The sequence below is a fragment of the Panulirus ornatus genome, chromosome 64, assembly GCF_036320965.1.
Source record: "Panulirus ornatus isolate Po-2019 chromosome 64, ASM3632096v1, whole genome shotgun sequence".
In the NCBI taxonomy this organism is placed as follows: Eukaryota; Metazoa; Arthropoda; class Malacostraca; order Decapoda; family Palinuridae; genus Panulirus; species Panulirus ornatus.
In genome coordinates, this window is record NC_092287.1 from 2,802,021 (window position 1) to 2,829,362 (window position 27,342).

Here is a 27,342-nt window from a genome sequence, read left to right on the forward strand (position 1 = left end):
TGGCCACGTATTGCAATACCTACTACGTAGATCCAATACTATACGGCAACAAACAAACAAACAAAAAAAAGAACACAGACAAAACAAATACACATGAGTAAAACCTCAAATAACATTTAATACTTTGGAAATATACCTTCGCCTTATGATGACGTGCTCAGATGGGAACCAAATGACGTCACATGACATCACCCGCCGAGCGCGCCCTCTGTCACCCACATCCAATACTAAAAATTCATGACATCCTTCCAATCATTGTATAGAAAATAAGTAATTTATACTTTATTATTTATTTTTGAAGTTGTAGGTTGCAGTCTAGGACAGATGTCAGCATGAAGACCAGGCTCTAACTGAACTACATGTAATATGCACCGGAAATAACTCAATTTTCCCAACATACATATTCTCTATACTTGCTCGCCGTTTCCCGCCTTAGGGTTGGTAGCGCCAGGATCCGACGGAGAAGTGATGTCCTCCGCTACAGATACGCATTATCTGGTCGTCCAATGAGGCAGAGGTATCGCCTCGCACTTCACCCACAGTCCAGTACTCAACGGGCCATTACAAACAGCGGCCCGTTTTACTGTTAACGGCAACAGATATTTCTCCAGGCCGGAGGTATATTACACCCACTCCACCTACGCGATATAACCCTTCAAGGTATATTCTTTCTGGAGTATAGCCAATCAGGCCCCAGTATACTGTGGCCAGGAGAACGTTATGTATTTTATTAAGTTCCCGTTGGCCAATTTCCCTCTCCCATATTTCCATAGCAACCTCTCTCTCCTCTCTCTCTCTCTCTCTCTCTCTCTCTCTCTCTCTCTCTCTCTCTCTCTCTCTCTCTCACCCTCCTCCGGTCAGGGAACAACCTCTCCCCATGTTCTCCAACACCCCCAGGACGTGGTGGTGGTGGTGAAAGATGCAGGCACCAACAAGCAACCCCCCCCCCTCCACAAAAGTGGCGGTGCACAATAGGGGGTTGTTGTTGTTGTTGGAGAAGGGATGGTGGCGTTGGAGAAGGGAAGGTGGTGTGAGAGAAAGGGTGGTGGTGTTGGAGAAGAGATGGTACTGTTGGAGAAGGGACGGTGAGGATGGAGAAGGGACAGTGAGGATGGAGAAGGGATGGTGGCGTTGGAGAAGGGAAGGTGGTGTGGGAGAAAGGGTGGTGGTGTTGGAGAAGGGATGGTGTTGTTGGAGAAGGGACGGTGAGGATGGAGAGGGGAAGGTGGTGTGGGAGAAAGGGTGGTGGTGTTGGAGAAGGGACGGTGAGGATGGAGAAGGGACGGTGAGGATGGAGAAGGGACAGTGGTGTACGAAACGGTGGGAAAGATGGCGTTACACCTGATGGAAGAGATGATGCTGTTGGTGGTGAGGAATGGTGAGGGAGCTGCTGGTCAACCCAGGTGTGTCGTCGTCCCGTCCTGCACCAGTAGCCTGCCAGCCTGCAATGTAGCGCTCACTCATGTGTACTGGACCAGCAGGCAAGACCAGGGAAGTACACTCACCTCACACCCGGAATGGCCCGGCTCCCAGAGACGTGTAGATGGTCGCGTGGCTGAGGGAAAGCGCTCCTCTTCCCTTTTTGGTCAGGTCATCGCCTGCAGCGGGCCACCGACACACACACACACACACACACACACACACACACACACACACACACGTCCTCTACTATACATACGTGTAATCACCAATTCATTGACACATGGAGAGTGACAATGAGTCAGTCGCCGGCGGACCTGGCGAAGAAGAAGAGCTGACCTCGATTCTCTGACTTCCACGACCACTCTTCATCATGGCCGCTGGCGAGAAGATTCTCACACGGCCTCACACACTACTGCTACACTTACTTTGATGTCTCTACCTCCGTGCAGAGGCAGCCGTGCCGTCATGGACGCTCCGCCTCCAGCCAGGGGAGGAAGTGTTGCTACAAGAGGACTCACATCATCATGTGAAGACCGCATCTTAGCGACGCCTCTTGGGAGCTTTCGGTCGAAAACATACCCAAGGCGATGATGATGGAGGGGGGGAGACGGAGTCCCTTCTGGAGTGGCTTTGTTTGGGTCGCTGGTCGGTCGTGTGTTGGTCCACACGAGAGAGAGGGACACAGTGGATGACGACCAGCGAGCTCTCTCACCTTCCTCTGGCGGCAACGCTCGCGACTGGTCGGTGCTGGTGATTGGGCGAGGTCAATGGCGGTGAGAGAGAGAGAGAGAGAGAGAGAGAGAGAGAGAGAGAGAGAGAGAGAGAGAGAGAGAGAGAGAGAGAGAGAGAGAGAGAGAGTTCCTCTCCGTGACCATCAGCCATCAACACCATGTGAAAGGGTAGTCCACAGCGTTTTGTGCTGTCTCTCTCGGGCCACAGCAAGCTACTGAACGTAGCGCACGACCTCCTGGGGAAAGAAAACAGGGTCGAGAGGCGACACCAAACTTCTCTCAGACTGGGATGACTGAACCCTCCTATCTATCACCCACAGGGCCTCCGGGGTGGAGCTCGATCCTGGGTCCTCACAGTCCACGCGTGACCTGTTCTCTCTCCATCCAGTTCTGGTTAACATGATAATGTTGTGTGTAGCCAGTGTGTAGTGACGGGGGAGACTGGTGAACCTACTGAAAAGCCCGGGTCCACAATGTTGGAGAATGGTGCACGAGACATGTAGGTGATACAGGGTGTGTACAGGAAGACGTGGTGTACGGTATCTTCAGGACGAGAGGCGTGGTGGGATACCCCATCGTCGGGACAAGAGGCGTGGTGGTATACCCCATGGTCGGGACGAGGCGCGGTGGTATACCCCATGGTCGGGACAAGAGGCGTGGTGGTATACCCCATGGTCGGGACGAGGCGCGGTGGTATACCCCATGGTCGGGACGAGAGGTGTGGTATACCCCATGGTCGGGACGAGAGGTGTGGTATACCACATGGTCGGGACAAGAGGCGTGGTGGTATACCCCATGGTCGGGACGAGGCGCGGTGGTATACCCCATGGTCGGGACGAGAGGTGTGGTATACCCCATGGTCGGGACGAGAGGCGTGGTGGTATACCCCATGGTCGGGACGAGGCGCGGTGGTATACCCCATGGTCGGGACAAGAGGCGTGGTGGTATACCCCATGGTCGGGACGAGAGGCGTGGTGGTATACCCCATGGTCGGGACGAGGCGCGGTGGTATACCCCATGGTCGGGACAAGAGGCGTGGTGGTATATCCCATGGTCGGGACGAGGCGCGGTGGTATACCCCATGGTCGGGACAAGAGGCGTGGTGGTATACCCCATGGTCGGGACGAGGCGCGGTGGTATACCCCATGGTCGGGACAAGAGGCGTGGTGGTATACCCCATGGTCGGGACGAGAGGCGTGGTGGTATACCCCATGGTCGGGACGAGAGGTGTGGTATACCCCATGGTCGGGACAAGAGGCGTGGTGGTATACCCCATGGTCGGGACAAGAGGCGTGGTGGTATACCCCATGGTCGGGACAAGAGGCGTGGTATATCCCATGGTCGGGACAAGAGGCGTGGTATATCCCATGGTCGGGACGAGAGGCGTGAGATACACGCATTACTCACGGCCCATTACGGCAGCACACTTAAGGGGTTTGATTCGTTAATGGAGAACCTGCATAACCCAGCGAGCGCCCATTTGTCTCAGTAACAGGCTATCAACACGCTAATTGTCGGCCAGCACTGGGAGGCCAGGGGGTCTCCACCAGTGTGGTGGTGGTGTGTAGTGGTGGTGATAACAGTGATGGACGGTGATAGCAGTACACTGCAGGAAGGAAAGATAAGATAAAACCTGATGAGTCTATGACTTGGTTATCTACTGGAGGAAAATAAAAGTCTTTTTCCAGTTCCTAATCTATAAAGACAGATTTAAAACAGTACAGCAGAAGGTTCCTCCCCACCCACCACTATAGATGGAGCCAGGACAGTACAGCAGAAGGCTCCTCCACACCCACCACTAATAATTAAAGTACTAATTTAGCCGTGACTTAATTGTACTGAAAGTCTTCTCCTTCACAATATCTGATACATGTCTATTCCACTTCAGAACTTCAATCCAAAGTTGTATTACGTTTCTAATTTAAGTCGCATCTCCAACTGAACGCGAAGAAATTATGGCAAGTTATATGAGCGAAATTAACCATCATTTTGGAAACTACCAGCCTGCCATTACGCCTCAAAATAATTCTAAATATGTTTGTCTTCGTAGAGTTTATTTTATGAGTGACGGAATGAGCTTTGTTGCTCCTCTCTGTACTCGCTGTGGAGGCGAAGAGTATGGCGGGCGAGGATAATGGAATACATCCCATTTTCTAGATAACCACTTAACCATCCGCATCATGAGGACTGGCCAATCACACCACACATCAATCATCCACCTTGACTCATGCCAACTGTCAAATGCAACATTCACCCATCACGCAAAAAATCATACTGGCTTCATGAGACGAGATGAGGATTACACCCTACGCTCCCTCATTGTTATGGTAATCTGGCTGTCACCTCACAAATGAGGGAAGGGGAAATGAGACAAGCATTCGGTGTTAATGGAACAGTCCAGGTCAATTGCCTCGTGCACAATAAACCTCATTTTACCATCCGAATTGAGAAAAGACACAGACCCCCCCCCCCCCCCGGCTGTAGCGCAGAGGTATGTCAACACACAGGATGAAGGTGTGTGTCGCTGAGCACGACGGGACGACTCTAGACCATACACCCAGTGGACGTACAGGATACATCCTACACACTACGACACATCATCTATACAGGTATGACCATCTTCCAAGCGATCATATCTACAGCCCCACACACACACACACACACACCTCTGGCCACACCTTTACCAACCCAAAACAAGACCTTCAATGCCCTATATAGCATAACGTGTATGGGGCATCTTACACCAGCACTGTGCATGATGTTGATCCAGCAGTCTGTGCCAACTCGCCAGGCGTAGCGACGCCCTGCCCGACCACCCCGACCTAACACTAACCTCCTCCTGACCTAACACTAACCTCCTCCTTACCTAACACTAACCTCCTCCTGACCTAACACTAACCTCCTCCTGACCTAACACTAACCTCCTCCTGACCTAACACTAACCTCCTCCTGACCTAACACTAACCTCCTCCTGACCTAACACTAACCTCCTCCTGACCTAACACTAACCTCCTCCTGACCTAACATTAACCTCCTCCTGACCTAACCTAACCTCCTCCTGACCTAACACTAACCTCCTCCTGACCTAACACTAACCTCCTCTTCGCCTGGAGTGGGTACTGACGGCCTCGGGGTAAGTGAGTGCCCCTCCCCCCACCTCATCTCCCTAACTCATTAACTCCCGTGTCGTGTGTCGTCGACCTGAAGGGTTTTTATTTTTGGGGTGGGTGGATTGGGGGGAGGGGGGGGTTGAGTGGGGGTGTTAGGGAGGGGGGGGGGAGGCGAGGCATAAAACTGATCATTTTATTTTTTTTTTTCTTTCATTTTCTTTTTTTCTCTGCAGGATGTGAAACGTCGAGTGTCACCAGTGAGGCACGAACGAGCCAGCCATGATAACCCGGCCCCCGAGCAACCTAACAGATTACCAACGGAGACATTTCTCGACGACAGGTAGTCTACATATACATAGAAAGAGAGAGAGAGAGAGAGAGAGAGAGAGAGAGAGAGAGAGTTAATACATGGCATTAATCATAAGGTATACATATTTCTATACACCGTACGGTAACGCCACCTGTCTTGTGTTCCATGCAACACAGAGCAGTGTGTGTGTGTGTGTGTGTGTGTGTGTGTGTGTGTGTGTGTGTGTGTGTGTGTGTGTGTGCGTGTGTGTGTGTGTGTGTGTAGGAGGGAGGGAGGGGGTTAACCTGGAACACCTGATGAACAAAAACTGGCCTACCAGCCTGTCATGACCTTGTGTCATATGACACGCCTTTACCTCGCTCCATCCCGCTCTGTCCTCCACCATCCCTCTCCCCCACCTATCCTTCACCATCCCTCTCCCCCACCTATCCTTCACCATCCCTCTCCCCCACCTATCCTTCACCATCCCTCTCCCCCACCTATCCTTCACCATCCCTCTCCCCCACCTACCCTTCTCCCCTACCTATCTTTCATTAATGGGATTAATGACGTGAGTATATAATGAGTACAAGATGCGGAAGCTAGACTCATTGGTGAGTCTAGCCACAAAAATATACAGGCAGGTACAAGCAGGGAGAGAGAACTAGGAATGATCAAGATGGAAAAGAATATATAAAAAATGATGTCGCAAGGAACCAAGAGAGAGAGAGAGAGAGAGAGAGAGAGAGAGAGAGAGAGAGAGAGAGAGAGAGAGAGAGAGAGAGGAGGTAGAATAGAGCGAGGAGGGGTTGAGGTAGGGGAGGGGATGATGGTACTACGGGGAAATAAATTGTGCATCCGTGAGAAGCCATGATAGTGATAAAGGTCGTAGTACGGCGCCCCTGGTGGGGAAGTCCTGAACTATTACTGCCACGCCCTCTGAAAATATATCACATGCCCTGTATATCATATATATATATATACATATATATATATATATATATATATATATATATATATATATATATATATATATATATATATATATTCACGGAAAAACACTACGACACACACACACACACACACACACACACACACACAAACACACAGAGTTCAGCACACCCTGCCACACACAGATATATATACACACCGTGAAAATTGGTCCTTTAAGGACGAAAATAACTCAATCATAATCCCGGCTCAACCCCAATGGCCTCAAGTGACCCATGACATGGGGGAGTGGGGTGGGTTACAAGGGCTTAACCCACTTGGAGGTATGACTCAAGGGGTTCATGTGAGACCCCATCTTGACCTGAGGTGTGGCACGAGTCTGTCTACCAGACTTACAATGGGTCTGTATGATACCAGACACCGTTCCCCATCACTACATGATGTCTTATTTCCCATCACTACACGAGACGTCCCATTCCCCATCACTATACAAGACGTCCCATTCCCCATCACTACACGAGACGTCCCATTCCCCATCACTACACAAGACGTCCCATTCCCCATCACTACACAAGACGTCCCATTCCCCATCACTACACGAGACGTCCCATTCCCCATCACTATACAAGACGTCCCATTCCCCATCACTACACGAGACGTCCCATTCCCCATCACTACACGAGACGTCCTATTCCCCATCACTAAACGAGACGTCCCATTCCCCATTACTACACGAGACGTCCCATTCCCCATCACTAAACGAGACGTCCCATTCCCCATCACTACACGAGACGTCCCATTCCCCATCACTACACAAGACGTCCCATTCCCCATCACTACACAAGACGTCCCATTCCCCATCACTACACGAGACGTCCCATTCCCCATCACTAAACGAGAGGTCCCATTCCCCATCACTACACGAGACGTCCCATTCCCCATCACTACACGAGACGTCCTATTCCCCATCACTAAACGAGACGTCCCATTCCCCATCACTACACGAGACGTCCCATTCCCCATCACTAAACGAGACGTCCCATTCCCCATCACTACACGAGACGTCCCATTCCCCATCACTACACAAGACGTCCCATTCCCCATCACTACACAAGACGTCCCATTCCCCATCACTACACGAGACGTCCCATTCCCCATCACTAAACGAGACGTCCCATTCCCCATCACTAAACGAGACGTCCCATTCCCCATCACTACATGCTTCTGGAAGCTGGACTATGGTGACAGTCTGGAAGCTGGACCATGCTACATTGACCGTGGTCTCTGGGGCCGACCTCGGGGGGGTCAGAGTTCCTGCCCTAGGGAGACAGGAAGACCCCAGGCGACTGGTCCCACATACCATACCACTGATATGAACATTATCACAACAAACCCAAGCTAGGGGGGGGGGGGCACCTTATACCACGGGGTACTGGGACTATTAATCTCAGTAACCACCCCCCGGCCCTCCTCCTCCTCTCCCTTATCCTGCAGCTCCGAGGCTGCGCTGCAATCAGTAGCAGGGACAGGAAGGGGACTCCTATTTAGTGAGGAAATGGGTGGTGATTCAGCCTCAACACGGGCGACTCTTCCCTGGCGGTGTCTGGCAACACTGGCGTGTGTGTGTGTGTGTGTGTGTGTGTGTGTGTGTGTGTGTGTGTGTGTGTGTGTGTGAGAGAGAGAGAGAGAGAGAGAGAGAGAGAGAGAGAGAGAGAGAGAGAGAGAGAGAGAGAGAGAGAGAGAGAGAGATCGTGGCATCACAATAATCATTCAATATTCACAAAAAACAAAAACGAACATAAACCCACAACTGACAATAGGGATATAAACTTGCCATATAAACATCCCGTAAACGACAGCTATACACATTACACAGACGGTCACAATCCTACCAGCGACTCACTCATATATACACATTCAAACACCAGTTCAGATGACCAACATCCATAATAATCTAAAGTCTTCCATCATTTATGAACATATGATTTCTGACGAGCGATAAGGCCTGTGTGTGTATATACTTATATAAACTCCAAATCTTGGGTCCTCTATCTTTCCATCATGTATTTTGAACATGATGTCAAAATACATGAAAACCTATATCATACTTCTATCTACACTACAAAATCTACGTGCGTTGGGACCAATACAGATATTGAAAAAAAAAATCAAATATTAAAAACGTGTTATGATTTAGTATACCCATATTTGCCTCTCTTTCTGAGTACGTATATCAGCTATATATATATATATATATATATATATATATATATATATATATATATATATATATATACATATATATATATATAAAGCCCACTAAATCTAAATGAGAGTCAAGCCGGATTAACATATTAATCATGGTATTCCCTAACAAAAATATATTATGAAAACCTACATATGCTAATTTAAATCGAGACTTACCTCATATTGATCACATAATCATTTTGGCAGATCAACAATGGTTCTCGCACGTCTCGTTAATATTTTATCACAAATATATCAATACTGCTACAGACGAGCGGTTACCACACAGGCACGTCCCCCCGGTAGCTAGCTATCCTCGCTTAATATCCCTCGTTTAGCAGACGCGCGTGGAACAGACGTCTCATTAATTCAATGACATTTTGCCTTTCAATTACTCTGGTACGATGCATCTCACAACACAATCAACTCCCTTCAAACCTAAAGACCAAAGTTAGAGCAACAGATGATTCACGGGATGAAAGAAAAAAAAAGAATCTTTAGGTCGTAATTGGTCCCAAAAATATTCATCAGCAACACCACCACATCCACCGACGCTACACTCCCACACAATGTCAACAAATCCACCGCTAATAAGCTGACACGTGACGTCATTAATCAAATGAGTGACGACGCGCCGTAATTGGCTGTCTGGTTCCCTGCCGTAGCCAGTGACATCACTCGCCATCTGGCCAGGGGGAGTCATTAAGGTGACATCACTCCTGAGGGATGTCACTCTCGCTGTTGAGATCGCCAAACTTACAAGCAATTTCAATAGTTTTTTTGCCTTGTAGCAATACCCATCTGGTGACGTCACCTACCACAGCAGCGACGACGTCACTCGTGACATTATCATTACCAAAATTACGTCACTCATACCAGCGGTGACGTCTCCCGACAACTGACCACCACAGACTAACCCCCCCATACACACTACCCCTCAGCCCACACTTCTCTGGGGTCGAGACCCCCCCACACACACACACACTAACCCTCAACCCATAGTTCTCTGGGGGTCGAGATGTCCTCCCCCTTACCCCTCAGCCCACAGTTCTCTGGGGGTCGAGAGGTCCTCCCCCCTACCCCTCAGCCCACAGTTCTCTGGGGGGGTCAAGATGTTCCATCTTTGCTGCCGTGTGGAGTGTGTGTGTGGGGGAGGCAGCAGTAGTAGCCTGGGGCCTTCATCGTGTGCACACGAGCCGTGCGTGGCGTCTATGTAAACCCAACTTTACCGACCATGTGTCTCAGGGGGGGCTGGATCCCTCACTGGGGTCTGTCTGAATATTTACGTTTCTCAGGTGGTAAGGCAAAGACGTCTGCCAGACTGACCCCAAGATGTTATTCACGTGTTCTATGTTATTCATGGCTCTGTCTGTCTTTTATATTTGGATGGTTATATAAGCTGGAGTGATTTATGCTCATAACCACAACGAATAATAAAACACTATATATATATATATATATATATATATATATATATATATATATATATATATATATATATATATATATATATATATTAGCTCAGTATATTACTTATTAATATATGTATATGCTCGTCTCTAGTCCTTAGTATGGTCATTAATATATTCCTTAATGTACACAATAAATATGACTAAAATAACAATGGCTTTCTCGTGAACCACTTGATACAGTAGCATCATCACTAATACAGTATCTCATTTATCACTAATACACGACACCATCATTACCAATACAGTACACCACCATGACTAATACAGTAACTTCCATTACTAATACAGTAACTTCCATTACTAATACAGTATACCTTAATCAAAAATACATTATACCTTAATTACGAATACAGTATACCTTTATTACTAATACAGTATACCTATATTACGAATACAGTATACCTTTATTACTAAAACACTATACCTTTATTACTAATACAGTATACCTTTCTTACTAATACAGTATACCTTTATTACTAATACAGTATACCTTTATTACTAATACAGTATACCTTTATTACTAATACAGTATATCTTTCTTACTAATACAGTAACCTCAGTCTATATCTTTCCTACTAATACAGTAACCTCAGTGTATCAACACACACTACATCTTTATCATACATATACAGTAGCCACATCTTGATGCCACACCACACACACACACACACACACACACACACACACACACACCCAGCCTGGGGTCCGGCTACGCTCTTGCCTCTCCCAACACGTCTGTTCAACTCCCTTGTTCGGCGCAGCGCGTGGCCTTGTCCAGTCCAACACCACACACACACCCTCTCCTCTCTCACCCCCACCCACCGTACACAAAGCTACATACCCTCTCCAGCCAGGTCCCGCCTGGCTGACCAGTGTACGTCTTCCTCTTCATCACGCCAGCCCGACACACGTACCAGAAACATTTCAATATCTATTTCCACTTCCCCAAGTGTATATCAGCATTATCTGTCGCCGAAAATCAACTGTACTATACGTGCACAAGTGTGGGGGTATATATAGTTAGGGTACCTACACTGTGGTATGTCAAGCACACACTGTCCGTATGTGATATATCAAGCCTATACTGCCCACACACACACACACACACACACACACACACACACACACACACATATATATATATATATATATATATATATATATATATATATATATTGGTGCAACCAGTGGTGTGTGTGTGTGTGTGTGTGTGTGTGTGTGTGTGTGTGTGTGTGTGTGTGGACACATATCAGTGTGGTCAACGTGTTCTTGTATGTATCGGGGATGGAGGAGGCTTCTGAAAGAGACACTCTCCGAGTCATTTGATCCGTGTGTGTGTGACCTCACACACGAGCTTGACCAGCGATGACCCTCGTAACCCTCTGACCTTACTGACCAACCAGTCAGTGACCTCGTTCACGTAAACCTTTGTTTGACCCCTCCCCCTTGCCTTCCTGATCAACCAACCACACCACAGCTGGCGCAGTGACATCACTTCTGACGTCACCTCTCGATGTCCAGTGACGTCATCACATCCAACCAGCGACACGACACGACAGCTGACCTCCCCACCACCCCCAGGACCCTGCAGCGCAGACGCCTATGATGGAATGCAGACCCGAACAGACCACTGGGTCTACGCACATAACTAAGACAGCGGGAGCACAGACCCGTTGAAGGCAGTCTCCAAGCACGGTTACGTACACAGACCCCTTGGAGGCAGTCTCCAAGCACGGTTACGTACACAGACCCGTTGAAGGCAGTCTCCAAGCACGGTTACGTACACAGACCCGTTGGAAAGGCAGTCTCCAAGCACGGGGTTTCGTACACAGGGCCCCTTGGGGGCAGTCTCCAAGCACGGTTACGTTCACAGATTTTTAAAGTTAAAAGGTTAGACACCCCCGTCTCCCAAACCCCGGTTACGTACACAGAAACCCCTTGGAAAGGGAGTCTCCAAGCACGGTTAAAGTAAAAACCCGGGGGGCCGTTCCCCGGGTTTCCGCCCGTTGGGGCAGTCTCCAAACAAAGGTTACGTACAAAGGGGCCCTTGGGGGGCAGTCTCCAAAACCCCGGTTACGTACCGACCCGTTGGAAAGGGAGTCTTTCCCAAGGGACGGTTTTCGTACACAGACCCCTTGGGGCAGTTAAACGGTTCGTCACAACCCTTTTAGGCAGCCCCCAGCACGACAACACTACGTCACCTACAGTCACTCACTCACTCAGGCTGGCCAGCCCCCAGGGACGTCACACACACACACACACACACACACACACACACACACACACACAAAGAAAACTAAATAACATGTGCAAACTGAACTAAATACATTGTCTGTGTGACGATATGGACGTAAGAATGTAGCTCCTACTACATAAACAAGGTGTGTGTGTGTGTGTGTGTGTGTGTGTGTGTGTGTGTGTGTGTGTGTGTGTGTGTGTGTGTGTGTGTGTGTGTGTGTGTGTGTGGAGAGAGAGAGAGAGAATTAATCTTACCTTGTGCCTCAATAAATCGAAGCTGCCGGAATAAACGCAATATCTTTCCCTCCATACAATACGCACCTGTCCTCTCTCTCTCTCTCTCTCTCTCTCTCTCTCTCTCTCTCTCTCTCTCTCTCTCTCTCTCTCTCTCTCTCTCGTCTTAACACTCATAACACCGACACATTGTCTTCATCTAATATTCTACATGTTCTTATTTCCTTCTTATTCTTATTTCTCTCTTATTCTTATATCTCTCCTTCCTTCCTTCCTTCCTTCCCGTATTTCCCCCTCACTCAAACCCTGGCCTCCATGGAGGGAGATATGACCTTATTTCCAGAGTCAACAGTGATGGATGAACGTGGCTCACACAAAACAGGCCCCAGCCAAGGTCATGTCGGGTCTTGAGGGGAGGACAAGAGACAAAAAGAATAACAGAGAGATTAATCAAGATTCACCAGGTGGCTGTACACCTGACGCCCCGGGTAGGATGGTCATATATGTACATCATACATCATACACCACACCACATACACCACACTGTACCACATACACCTCACTGTACCACATACATCATACACCACACTGTACCACATACATCATACACCACACTGTACCACACACATCATACACCACACTGTACCACATATATCATACACCGCACCACATACACCACACTGTACCACATACATCATACACCACATTGTACCACGTATATTCCCGACAAATAAGATGCCACTAGAGGTTGGCCCAGAATTCCAGAGTAGACATCAAAACGCGTCGGTAAAAAGATATTTGTGACTGAATGCATACTGGTTTTACATACCACTCCCCCTCGTCCATCGCCGCTAGCCAGCGCAAGTCTCCTTGTGATGCTACCCTTTTGACCTCTGACCTGCTGAACCTGACCAGGCTGACGACGACGTCTGACACGAGCGACTTAAATCTGGTTAATATATAAGTCCATAAACCCATGAGATAGTGGGCACGCCATCACTCACTATGTCTGGTACACAAACCTTGGTGACCTTTGACCCACCCACCCACCTCCTCCTCTGACCTCTAAGGCCTGAGTGAGGTGTGGCGCTTTGCCTGCAGGATCTGTGGCACAAGTGTGGCCCACCGTCAACCAGCAGGGACAAAACACACACAAGGTACGGACATATATGACTGCAATAACACGGCAAAAAAAACGGTCAAGGGAAACGAGGTGTGGTAGCTGTGGTGGTGGTGGTTGATGTAGTGTGGTAGCGGTGGTGGTGGTTGATGTGGTGAGGTAGCTGTGGTGGTGCTTGATGTGGTGTGGTAGCTGTGGTGGTGGTTGATATGGTGTGGTAGCGGTTGATGTGGTGTGGTAGCGGCTGTGGTGATGGTGTGGTGTCTGGAGTCCTTGAGGCAAACGAACACCCACTTGGACCTTTCCTTACTTGGTGCCCCACACAAGGCTGCCCTGCCTTGTGTGGGGCACGGGGGCCCCACAACCCCGGCACGACCTAGGCACCCAGCCTTAGGCCCTATCTACTTCACCCTAGAACCCAACCTAGACCAAACCTATATGGCCCTATAACCTCACAACACTGGATCACAATCTACCTCATCCGTGTAAATGCCCTGCCCCAATTTACTTATTTACACCCCCAGTGTAAATGCCCTGCCCCAATTTACTTAATTACACCCCCAGTGTAAATGCCCTGCCCTAATTTACTTATTTACACCCCCAGTGTAAATGCCCTGCCCACCACACACCAGTCGTCCACACGATCACAGAACCTGCTCAGGCTACGTCCACATAAGAAACAGAAAATCGCATCAAATTTGACGCATACGCAAATGAGAGCGAGGTCAGGCCTCCTCGACCTCGGCCACGGGGTCAAAGGTTACTGTAAACTGACCTCCTGGGGGTCTGGCGGGTGCGGCTGGGAACTAACCCCCCCCCCCCCAACTCCAGCAAACAACAACAAAAACAACAACAACAGAGGGTACGGTTCTAGCCCCGGTGCTGTACCATACATAGTACGGTACGACCCCTGGTACAGTGTGGTACTTTACGTGGTACCGTCACACCCAAGGTAAGGTACTATCCACGGTAAGATGTACCATCTTCGGCAACGCCCACGGTACACTGTACCATCTTAGGCAACGCCCACGGTACACTGTACCACCCAGAGCATGGTACCGTAGCGTCCACAGCAACATGGTAATAAACACGGTAACATACGTACAAGCTATGGCACAAACACAAGATCCTACAACTGAACAACCAACATTCTACAACTAACAATAAACATTCTACAACTGAACAACCAACATTCTACAACTAACAATAAACATTCTACAACTAACAATAAACATTCTACAACTAACAACCAACATTCTACAACTAACAACCAACATTCTACAACTAACAACCAACATTCTACAACTAACAACCAACATTCTATAACTAACAACCAAAGAATCTGTAATTAGAAACCAAATAATCTGCCAACAGAAACCACGTATTCTTCACCTAACACTTAAATGTCTGAGACTCTAGAAACCACACGTTTTACCATAGTGGATCAAACATTTCTATAACCAGAAACCCAAACCCTCTCTTAGAAACCAAGGGTTCAGTCAACCCCCCTCAACACAGCCCCAGCTCAAAGGCGTCCCCCTCCCCCCAACCCCACGATAGAGATTGGACTCCATAATGAGATGTCAACATTGGCTGAGTACGAGATAGGATTAGGGTTATTGATTGGGGGCGTGGTGAGGTGAGGGATTGTGTGGTGCGACTGGAAAGGGGTTTTTGATTGGTGGCGATTGGGGAACCTCCCTCATCTACAATCTCTCAACCACGTACCACAACATCCCCCCACCCCCTGTCTATACTTCAACCCATCCCCCCTTTACTCCAGACATCCACACTTCCTCCCTCTCTATATACCACACTCCCTCCCTCTATATACCACACTCCCTCCCTCTATATACCACTCTACATCCCTCTACCTACCACACTCCCTCTCTATACCACACTCCCTCTATATACCACTCTTCATCCCTCTATCTACCACACTCCCTCCCTCTCTATACCACACTTCCTTCCTCTATATACCACACTCCCTCCCTCTATATACTACACTTCATCCCTCTATCTACCACCCTCCATCTACCAGTTGGCAGACTCTCTCCCTCCAATCTCCTGGCTGCTCTCTCTCTCTCTCTCTCTCTCTCTCTCTCTCTCTCTCTCTCTCTCTCTCTCTCTCTCTCTCTCTCCCTCCTCGTAAAGTGGGAGAGGGGCGTAAATATGTAGACTGGTGCAGACCACATTAAGGTGGAGGGATTATGTTCCAGCTTGCTTCCTGCTTGGTTGCAGAACAGCCTCCTCCAGCGTTCCCCCACCTAAATTAATGCGGCAGAAACGTTTTTAGAACGATGGGACGTCTGACTGAAGACGTTTTTTGTTTTTTATCCTGTTATTTCCATGACCTCGGATCACGAGACTCATCACATAGGAGATGCGTTTAACCATGACGTTATTTCCTACAGCCGCGACCATTATTCATAAGGTAGAAAACATTTTAAATGACAACACGGTTAATAATAACAAACGTTTCCCCCCCCTCCCCAGTACAGCTGATGCTAAACGTTTCTCCCGCAACCATTAGCATCTGTGAGGTCGCCTTTACGGACGGTACTACCGGGCGTACGTCCGCCCTTCCAGCGACCAAGCGACGGTCAAATCTCCCTCCAATCAATCCCTCTACACACGTACAACTTGATCGTTTAAATCCCACGACAACGCTTCACTCCCCCCCCCCAAATCCTTCCTGTCCCCCCCCACCCCCCTCCGCTCCCCATCCGACTTGTGGGGGGGTCAATACCCCCCACCCGCCTCCCCAGCCAGCCAGCCAGCCAGCCAGCCAGCCAGCGCGACATTTCAACATCCGCTGGTGACAAATGGATTGCAAATCCAGTCTGGTCGGTTTGCCAACCTGTGCCGTGCCCTTATAAAGGCCACTTTAAACGCTTCCCCTTTAGAAAAACGACAGGGTACGACCCTTGAGCACGACGGTACGACCCTTGAGACCAACGGGTGCGACCCTTGAGCAAGACGGGTACGACCCTCGAGTACAACGGCACGACCCTTGAACACAACGGGCACGACCCTTGAGCACGACAGGTACGACCCTTTAGCACGACGGTACGACCCTTGAGCACGACGGTACGACCCTCGAGTACAACGGCACGACCCTTGAACACAACGGGCACGACCCTTGAGCACGACAGGTACGACCCTTTAGCACGACGGTACGACCCTTGAGCACGACGGTACGACCCTTGAGCACGACGGTACGACCCTTGAGCACGACGGGTGCGACCCTTGAGCACGACGTTATGACCCTTCAGAACAACATTACGACCATTGAGCACAACGGTTACGACCTTTGAACACGACGGTACGACCCTTGGGTATGCAGAATGACCGGGTCGACGTATACAAGAATGGTACCGTCATCCTCAAGGGTCGTGCTGTCGTGTTCAAGGGTCGTACCGTCGTGTTCAAGGGTCGTGCTGTCGTGTTCAAGGGTCGTAGCGTCGTGTTTAAGGGTCGTACTGTCGTGTCAGTGTTCAAAATCCTCCACAGTGTTGCCAACACTGCTAACTGGCTCACAGTACATATATATTTCACTTACGCTTGAGCCAGTCCAGTGCGCTCGCGCGTGCGTGCGTATAGCCTTGGGTCGGCTGGCAGACTTGACCAGTCACAGGCGAAGCGACACACACACACACACACACACACACACACACACACACACACACACACACACACACACACACATATATATATATATATATATATATATATATATATATATATATATATATATATATGTCACTGACGCAGTCAACACACGACGACATCGTCCCCCCGTTTTAGGGTGTGTGAGAGAGAGAGAGAGAGAGAGAGAGAGAGAGAGAGAGAGAGAGAGAGAGAGAGAGAGAGAGAGAGAGAGCACACTCGCTCTAATCAGTAGGCCAAGCAGATCCAGCGTACCTAGGATGTTGGTGTCCCACATATACGACGGTCTGGTCGACACCGCCACCACTACCCCCCCCCCCCCCCCTCCCCACCTCTCCCTGTGACCCCTTGCCCAACTGTGTGCTCTCGTCCACCCCGAGGTATGCAAATGAGAGCCGCGCTCACTGGCCTATTCATAAGTCTGGGGAGGGACTGCTCCTGCACCGCTCCCAGCTCTCTCACTCAGATGCACCGCTCCCAGCTCTCTCACTCAGCTGCACCGCTCCCAGCCCTCTCACTCAGCTGCACCGCTCCCAGCTCTCTCACTCAGCTGCACCGCTCCCAGCCCTCTCACTCAGCTGCACCGCTCCCAGCTCTCACTCAGCTGCACCGCTCCCAGCCCTCTCACTCAGCTGCACCGCTCCCAGCCCTCTCACTCAGCTGCACCGCTCCCAGCTCTCACTCAGCTGCACCGCTCCCAGCCCTCTCACTCAGCTGCACCGCTCCCAGCCCTCTCACTCAGCTGCACCGCTCCCAGCTCTCACTCAGCTGCACCAGTCACATGTTACTGGCAACTCGGGTGTGATTTTGTGTTACGGGAATGTTGCCCCATCTCCTACACCTTGTGTGTGTGTACCATGTCTTCACTACACACACACACACACACATCCCAGCCTATGCCAGGTACCCATTATCGACCATCTCCGAAGGGAGGATGAACACCTGGGCTGGGTGTGGGCCAACAAGCGGTACCCGGGGTTCGAACACAGGTGGGTCCCCTACCCGTGTGTGTGTGTGTGTGTGTGTGTGTGTGTGTGTGTGTGTGTGTGTGTGTGTGTATGTGTGTGTGTGTGTGTGTGTGTGTGTGTGTGTGTGTGTAACTACATATATGTAATCTATCTGAACAGTCTAAAAGGGGGTTTTTACACTCGTGGGGGCCCACCGCCGTTAACAGCGGTAAACACCACCGTTAATCCCGTTAAGAGCGATATAAACACCTGTTGTTACACCCGCTGGGAGCTGAAAATACCCTCGCCACCCCCGTTGACACCAGTAAATACCGTTGACACTACAGTTAACAGGAATAATACCAATGTCACCATCGCCACCCCCGTTAAAAGCGATAGAAAATACCATTGCCACTCCCCGTTAAGACCAACGAATACCGTTGTTACGCCTTTTAACAGCGATGGCCACCCCCGTTATACACACCTTCCACATCGCCCCTTCCAATCCCGGGATAAAAACACAGACATCCTCCAGCCTTTATAACAACCTCCAACACGGAGGTATAACCACCTGGGGCTCACACACAACCTCCCGCCCCCCACTACTCTACCCCAGGATGATAAGATAAGAAACCCTCCCTCCCTGCCGGGATAACCCAACCTTCCCACGCCTCGCTGGGTGACGGGGGAGAGGGGGCTGGGTGAGGGGGACCAGAGAGAGAGAGAGAGAGAGAGAGAGAGAGAGAGAGAGAGAGAGAGAGAGAGAGAGAGAGAGAGAGAGAACTAGTCAGCTGACGCCCACCCTACCCAGATGGCGAATGTAAACACAGGCCAGAGAGCTCGGGGGGACACCACGTGTTCAACCAGCGGTTAAAGGGGAAGGACAGATAACACAAGACCTGGTGGTCTATGACCAGGTCATCTGCTGGAGGACACTACATGGGAAGGACGGATAACACAAGACCTGGTGGTCTATGACCAGGTCATCTGCTGGAGGACACTACATGGGAATGACAGATAACACAAGACCTGATGGTCTATGACCAGGTCATCTGCTGAAGGACAGTACATGGGAAGGACAGATAACACATGACCTGGTGGTCTATGACCAGGTCATCTGCTGGAGGACACTACATGGGAATGACAGATAACACAAGACCTGATGGTCTATGACCAGGTCATCTGCTGAAGGACAGTACATGGGAAGGACAGATAACACATGACCTGGTGGTCTATGACCAGGTCATCTGGGAAGGACAGATAACACAAGACCTGGTGGTCTACGATGAGCTACATCTGCTACAGAACAAATACAGTCACTATATCTACATGGATACAGGATAATACAGCAACGCTACATGCAAAACATATCAAAGAAAATGATGGAGAGGATAATGAAAGAAACAACGGGGGGGGGGGGGGAGTAAGGAGTGGGAAGACAGAAGAAAGAAAGAAAATATAAGATGAACATGAAGGCAATGGACGAAGGGTAAGAGAGACGAGGAGCGATGGTCTGCAACTGGGGTCAGCAATGTGGTCTTGTGGGAGGGTCTCATGTTCCTTGTACAATGAAGTGATCCACGTGGACCTCTGGCTATGGTTACCACCATGTGGGAGAACAAGAACAAGAAGAACTAGAAGAACAGCAACTATAACAACCCAAAGGGAGAAAAAGGCAGATGACTACAAACATACGTCATTGTAAAGAAGTGAAAAAAATAACAAATGTAGTGAAGTAAAAACAAAAAGGAGACAAAATAGACAAGAATGAACAAGAGAGAAGAGAGGGGTGAAGGGAGGAAGGAAGGAGGAGAAGATAAGAGGTGTACAATGAGAGTCAGCCATAACAGGAGTGAAGGAAAATGTGAGGTACACAGACGACGAGAATGAGTCGTGAAGCAGGAGCGGCGCGTAGCGCTAACCACACATCTGGTCTCTCATTAACAACCATACTCGCCATCATCACGTACACGTGTACCACCCATCAAGCCCCCAGTTCGTACAAGGATAGTCTTAGCCATTTCAATCCGGCAACGATGAAATGCTTCTCTGGTAATTCCATGCTGGCTTTTAAATTCCACCTGGCCATGCGTGAAACACTCGTACCGTCTACTTATCTTATGCATATATATATATATATATATATATATATATATATATATATATATATATATATATATATATATATATATATATATATTATATATATATATATATATATATATAGATCATTCTGTATATACCAAAGGAATGCAGACTTAGTAACCCCGTTTTCTTTGTTCTAACGACCTTTCGCTCAAGCCCATTGTCCTTGACTCCAGTTTGTTGCCATGCACTCTCTCTCTCTCTCTCTCTCTCTCTCTCTCTCTCTCTCTCTCTCTCTCTCTCCTTCCTAGGCAGCAGAGACGGGGGGGAACAGGTACAGGAGAGAGAGAGAGAGAGAGAGAGAGAGAGAGAGAGCGCACCGGTGGTTAAGGCAGGTAACAACAGCTTGGTTGACCGGCCCGGCCCCGCACACAACACAATTAATCCGAGAAAAGTTGTGGAAGTTCGTAATTAAATCCTCAGATCGCTCGGGGTGTGGTGAGGAGGAGGGAGGAGGAGGGAGGAGCAGGCGTCCGTAAGAAATGGCGAGGTGTGAAGGGGGGGGGGGGAGGAGGAGGAGGGGTATAACGGAGGAGAGAGAGAGAGAGAGAGAGAGAGAGAGAGAGAGAGAGATGAACACCGGTACTGGGGGAAGGGGGGGAGGGGAGAGGGGAGGAGATGAGGCGTGAGGTTAAGGGAAGTTGAAGCCACGGGGGGGGGGGGGGGGGCAGGAACCCCACTACAGGGGTAGGTGGGGTATGGCAGTAACGGGAAGGGGTTGGGTGGGGTAGGGAGAGACATAGGTCTGCTAAATCAAGGTCTTCCCCTGCCAATGGGGAGCGGCGGCGGGGAGGAGGAGGAGGAGGAGGAGGAGGAGGAGGAGGAGGAGGAGGGGGGATCTATGGGGGCATCCCCCCACCCCTAACGGAATACTTTCCCTTTCGTCTGATGATAAACACAACCTGTTGCATCTCCCATGAAACTTACACAACCTACGTCAGTCAAATAACGTCCATCCTTCCATCATTTTATCAATCAAAACAATGTCAAACCTTTAAACGCTCACTCCATACATTCTTTTTTTTCTTCAACATACTTAGAAAAAAAAAAAACGTTGGGAGAATGGCTTCCGCAAACACCACGGTGGGTAAATCCGGGACCTATTGGACACGTTCGAATTAACCCGCAGCGAAATGTTGACAAATAACGCACACGGATGATGATGACGCTGCTGCGCGCGTGGATACGGACGAGCCAATACGGACGCCGTTGTTCTTGTTGTTGTTGTTGTTGTTGTTAGACGCAACAAAAACAATACAAACGAGCACTAAAAAGCATCCCAGGTGGGGGGGGGGGGGGGGGAAACTACAGCGACAGTGATTCACATGATGCCCGGATGTTCCAAGATAATGGACAAGCAATTAGAAAACGCGACGCTGTGTTGATGCCATGATAATTGCCACCCCCCTGTAACTACCCGTCCGTAAGAGGCGTTCGCCCGTTCGTCTGCGAACAAGCACCCTGCGCTCAAACCACTGTAATTGGGTTAATCGCAGACGGCACCACTTACCTCAACGACTTGACACAGGCTGCTCCGAATACACGGTCATCATCTTCAAACAGCACCTGGTGTCATGGAAGGAAAACGGGGGAACTGCTCACCAGAAAACGATCGTTTCTGACAGATGGAAACACGTCACTGGAAAACTGTTTCCCTTGTACACACTATAGCAATACTCAGCTGACCACCCCTCCTCCCCCCTTGCCTCTGCTGCGGATAAATTTAGCTGACATTTATCTCGACGCTTGGCCTGGCTGGATCCGGGATTTACGTAAAAATTAGCGCATGTTTTTTTTGTTGTTCTTTTTTCTTGTTAGCAGTCGAAGCAATAATGGGCAGCAATGATGCCTGCTAGTGTTAACGGGTAATGCCTCTCCATTCGAACCGACTGGCTGACGTCAGATCACGTGACCTTTGTTTGGGATCACGGCCGTTGGAAGGGGCAGCCAAATGCGTGGGTTATTACGAGACAGAGTTGGACGGTACGTACGGGAGAGACGGAGGCGAGAGAGACACACGTGGCGTGGGCAAAAAGACGGGCGCGGGAGGGGGAGAACGGAGCACGTGGCATGGGCAAGAGACAGCTGAAAAAGAGAAGACAAGAACGAAGAATGAGCGAGAGGCGTGGGCAAGACAGGCATAGGAGAGGACAGACAAACACGTGGCGTGGGGCAAGAGACAGGCGTGGGAGAGGACAGACAGACACATGAAGTGGGGCAAGAGATAGGCGTGGGAGAGAACAGACAGACACGAGACGTGGGGCAAGAGACAGGCGTGGGAAAGGACAGACAGACACGTGGCGTGGGAGCAAGTCGATCGGTGGGGTCGAACAGCAGGCAAATATCGACCGAGTGTCTCACACAAAGATTCCCAGCCACCAAACACAGGAAGTCTAACATTTATCTGACATCAGTGACACTCATTACCACATCAATACCGCCATACTTACCCGTAACGGATATATGAAGTACGACTCATAATTCACGCTTGATATTTGGGTAAGGCCGTGGTTACAAATTTCATCATTACTTCCAACAAAGTCCTAAATCTATGTAAAGGAAAGGGCTATATAAGAATATACCCAACAATGAATACGAGATATCCTTTAACATATGTATGCAAACTCAATATATACCTGACGATGTTTAATCTAGGTCAGTCTTGCGCTACCTCGCTAACGCGGGAGAGAGCGACAAAGCAAAATAAATAAATAAATAAATACTTGTGATCCATACAACGTTCAAGTATAGTCTACGCTGTCCTACACCCGCGGGGCTTCTGCTACCTGGTTCCTGACCGTCATAAGTCCAGGCTGGACCTGGGTTGCATTCACCAAAATCCTCACCCTGCATGCCATCATCAACCAGGCATACACATAACCGTTAGCATTATGTACTCATGGACATGTATATGCCAATTCATGGCACGCAATCCGAGTATTCGTTAAACAAAAGGGAAATGGCGAACTCTACGTCCGAAATTTGGACCCATCCTGTATCCTATGCAACGTAGAGTGTGTGTGGTCAGGTCAGTATGGGACTGTACATCAGTGTACACACGTAATGGAGTACAATACATTGGTCAGCAGAAGACACAATATGGATGAGGTAATCAAGTACCATTTTCTAATTCCTCGTTTTGTAAACACAACGCAAGATTCACAAAAAGTAAACGACATTCCATCGACAGTCTGCACAACCCGGAAAAGTCAAGTTAAAGGTTTTGAAATGATTGTGTCAGACGCTCTTGCCCATAACAACAACAACAACAACAACAACAAAGCCGTTGCTTCTCGCAAGCTGTAAATATCCGGGGTCGCGAAGGCCCGTTCAACGGTGACCATCAAGAAACTCTACAAACCCACCGCTGGAAAAGTTCAAGAACTCCTTCGCTTAAATGTCAACATAGTTATGTGTGTGATCGGCTAGGCTGCTGGTGGTAGGTGGTGGGTACGTATGCCAGCGGGTCTCACAAACAGATGGATCCCACACCAAGAGGTCAATGAGAACCTTCACAATAATCAAGGAAAGACGTACACTCACGTCTGAAAATCAAATCATAACATCAAAAGGTGCTTCCGTGATTTGCATACACATGGGGTTACATCGTGAGAGTATGCACTGCGCGTATACCCATTTTGTCTGCTAAGTTGCTTATCATGTGAGCACTAGGTTGCTTATCGCGTGAATGCTAGATTGCTCATCATGTAAGCGCTAGGTTGCTTATCCTGTGAGCGCTAAGTTGCTTATCACGTTAGGGCTAGCTTACTTATGTAAGTACTAGGTTGCTTACCATTGAGCGCTAGGTTGCTTACCATGTGAGTGCTAGGTTGCTTACCATGTAAGTGCTAGGTTGCTTATCATGTGAGCATCTTGGATAAATGAATGTTAGCAACAAAACCAGCTTGACTGTCGCTCGTCATATTAAATGAACTATAAAGAAAATCTGCCAACCAAAGACATTTAGTGAAAACTAGACCAATTTACATAAGTATAAGCTATAATAACGAGTGTTAAAAGACATATATATATATATATATATATATATATATATATATATATATATATATATATATATATATATATATAATCCGATTCTGGCAGCATCCCGCGTCGACTGTGTTACCAACTCCCGCGATGAAATTCTCTTGATATACGAGCCATACAAATCCTGTGTAATCTTAAAATCCGCAGTACTAGAAAATAGATATCCTGAACACATTAAGTCCTACTATATATATATATATATATATATATATATATATATATATATATATATATATATTGTTCCAATAACAGCAGTTAGTCTTTAACAAAGAGCTCTCAATATGAGTACAGTTCCCCAGTTTACAAGAAGTATTCCCAGGCTTCCCAGGGTAAGAGAGTGTGAGTGAAGGGGAGATGGATGGGAGGGGAGGGAAGCAGGGGAGAGAACACCCACACAATTATGAATCGATAACTGTGTGACTGGTTGGTTTAAATGACCCCTCATTGATTATCGTCACCGTAGCAGACAATATAAATAAAGATAAACCATTTAATCCCGATCATACATTATTCTACATGAACCACCTTCCTATGTTTTAAGCTGTATTGCAATATTTATGTTTTGCGCAACCCACTGGAAAAAAAAAAAGGATTCTCATTCTGTCAAACACACAGTGAAGTTAAATAGTCACACCTACACACGATCCCTGACGATCACACAACATGCGAGTTCCCACACACACACACACACACACACACACATGCTCTCTGTCTACTAGTCATGGTGATGAGAAAAGTAAACACGAGGACAGTGGGATATTTAAACCCTCACCCACAGTCCCCTCCCCCGTCTCATGATCCCATCTCTTCCCCTCGCCCCTAGCCATAGGTACACACAACCCCCTCACACAGAAGACATCAGCCTGAACTAAATGGACTCAGACATACACACTGGATTCTAGACGTATACATGATCGAACACATAAGCTGTCAAACGTGTTCGCAATCCCACCCACCGGCCAGCAACACAGCCACCCTAATGGCACATTTCCATTCGTATACATGTCACTTCCTGTATACAGGAATACCAAATGAGCACCCGCTTAATGTTGTAAACCATCTTCCACCTTTACCAATCACTTCCATTCTAATATACATTCTGCGCTATGAAACCGTCCTCATATACGCTGCAGGAGTCTGCAAGTCTGTACACATCACCGCTTTCACTGCTCACTAAACCCCTTTATGGTCTAATCACAGTAACCTTGCATGAGAGGAGTTCCGGCACACTGTTTAACCCGGCAATTTCATCAGCACATTGGGCAACACAACAATACCCATCTGAACTACAAGCAGTTCGAGTTACAAGTTTATTACAGGACATGTTTCTGTCGAGAGAGACTGAGTGACAGTTTGGTATAAAATAACTTGTTAAAAGCTGAAGTCATCGGGATGAGTTTAATTCCTTGGGATTAACCATCAGAGCATTTAGTGATACTGCCTTTAAACCTTACTGTATACCTTAGCTTACTGGATGGGGCTCTAGAGGGACATAACAATGAGTAAAACTTAAACTAATTAGGAAAAGCAAATATGTCTGATATCTTCGCTCTATTGTTGCTCCTCGTACAAGTCAAGCAATCTGAGACCGGAACCCGCAGGCCCACATGTTCAATGCAGCCTGACTGATCGGGCATGCTATTAAATATTCAACGAGATCGTGAGTCTCTCAAGTGTCTGCACCATAATGTTTCAAAGGATATTCGTATGCAAATCACTTCCAGTTACAGGCCTTGAATATCTAACACTACTTTGTATATAATTATGCCACCTCAAGTGTTTCATGGGTGCTGTGTTATGGTCTTCATAAACTATATATTCCCAGACATTAATTTTCTTAGTTGGTTAGGTATCTTCTAGGCTTGGGTGCTGCTGTTTCAAGTCAACGATGCGACATTTGGACGACCATTCCAACTTACCTTGTGAGTTTTGGTGACGGCGTTGAGAGCGTGGACGTCATGAGCATGATGACGTCCATGGTGGAGACACAGGACGCAGACGGGGAGGCGGCAGGTGAGGCAGTACATGGAGACATGCTCTTGAGGGTGGTGACCGCACCGCCCTTCACGCTCCCGACGGCGGGCCCGCAGCAACGCCCGTCCCTCAGCCACGTCCACCAGCCAGTGGGCAGCCAGAGGACCGCGATCCGGGTGGCACGAGTCCCGACAGGGCCCACAGTAGAACACTAAACACTGGTCGCAGAAAACCTGAGCGGGACGCGGTTCTCCCGTCCCCTCGCATAACTGACATGGCTCTGCTACCTGGTAGCGCTCCAAGTGCTTGTCCACTACCGCCGCCAGCACCCTGTACCGAGTCAGGCCCTGAGCCCCCGCCTCGTCAGTAGGGGTGGATACCCCACACTGGGGACAGGAGATGGTGTACACGGGCGGGGGTGGAAGAGGCTCACTGTTCCCACCCACCTCGGGGGCGCCCACTAGGCTGGTAGGACGGGAGCTGCACGAAACACCCGAGTCGGCATCACTGAGCACCGACAGTTTATCAACCTCGGAAGTTTCGTGGATATCTTCGGCAGGAGGAGCACTCCCTTCCTCTTCATTTCGGGAAGGTGGGACTGCTGGTTTTTGGAGTTCTCGAGCACAACCAAGACAAATGGGATGGCGACACACTAATAAAATTGGCACGTGGTAAAACCCACCACACTGAGCACAACGTAATTCCTCCTCCATCGCGTTCACTGGCTCACCTCTCACTGTTTACAT

The 27,342-nt window shown here is 48.7% G+C and overlaps 1 protein-coding gene across 4 annotated transcripts in view; it reads right to left on the reverse strand.

Annotated features, from left to right (window-relative positions):
- The window catches only part of Trim9 (E3 ubiquitin-protein ligase Trim9), a 179,480-nt gene extending 152,141 nt beyond the window's left edge, over positions 1 to 27,339 (reverse strand). For all 4 annotated transcript variants that reach the window (XM_071657338.1, XM_071657337.1, XM_071657336.1 and 1 more), the window contains exon 1: positions 26,542 to 27,339. In XM_071657338.1, coding sequence (XP_071513439.1) covers positions 26,542 to 27,309 — 768 coding nt within the window. In that variant the 5' untranslated portion in view covers positions 27,310 to 27,339. The remainder of the gene's footprint in view (positions 1 to 26,541) is intronic.
- Between the last annotated feature and the right edge of the window lie 3 nt (positions 27,340 to 27,342).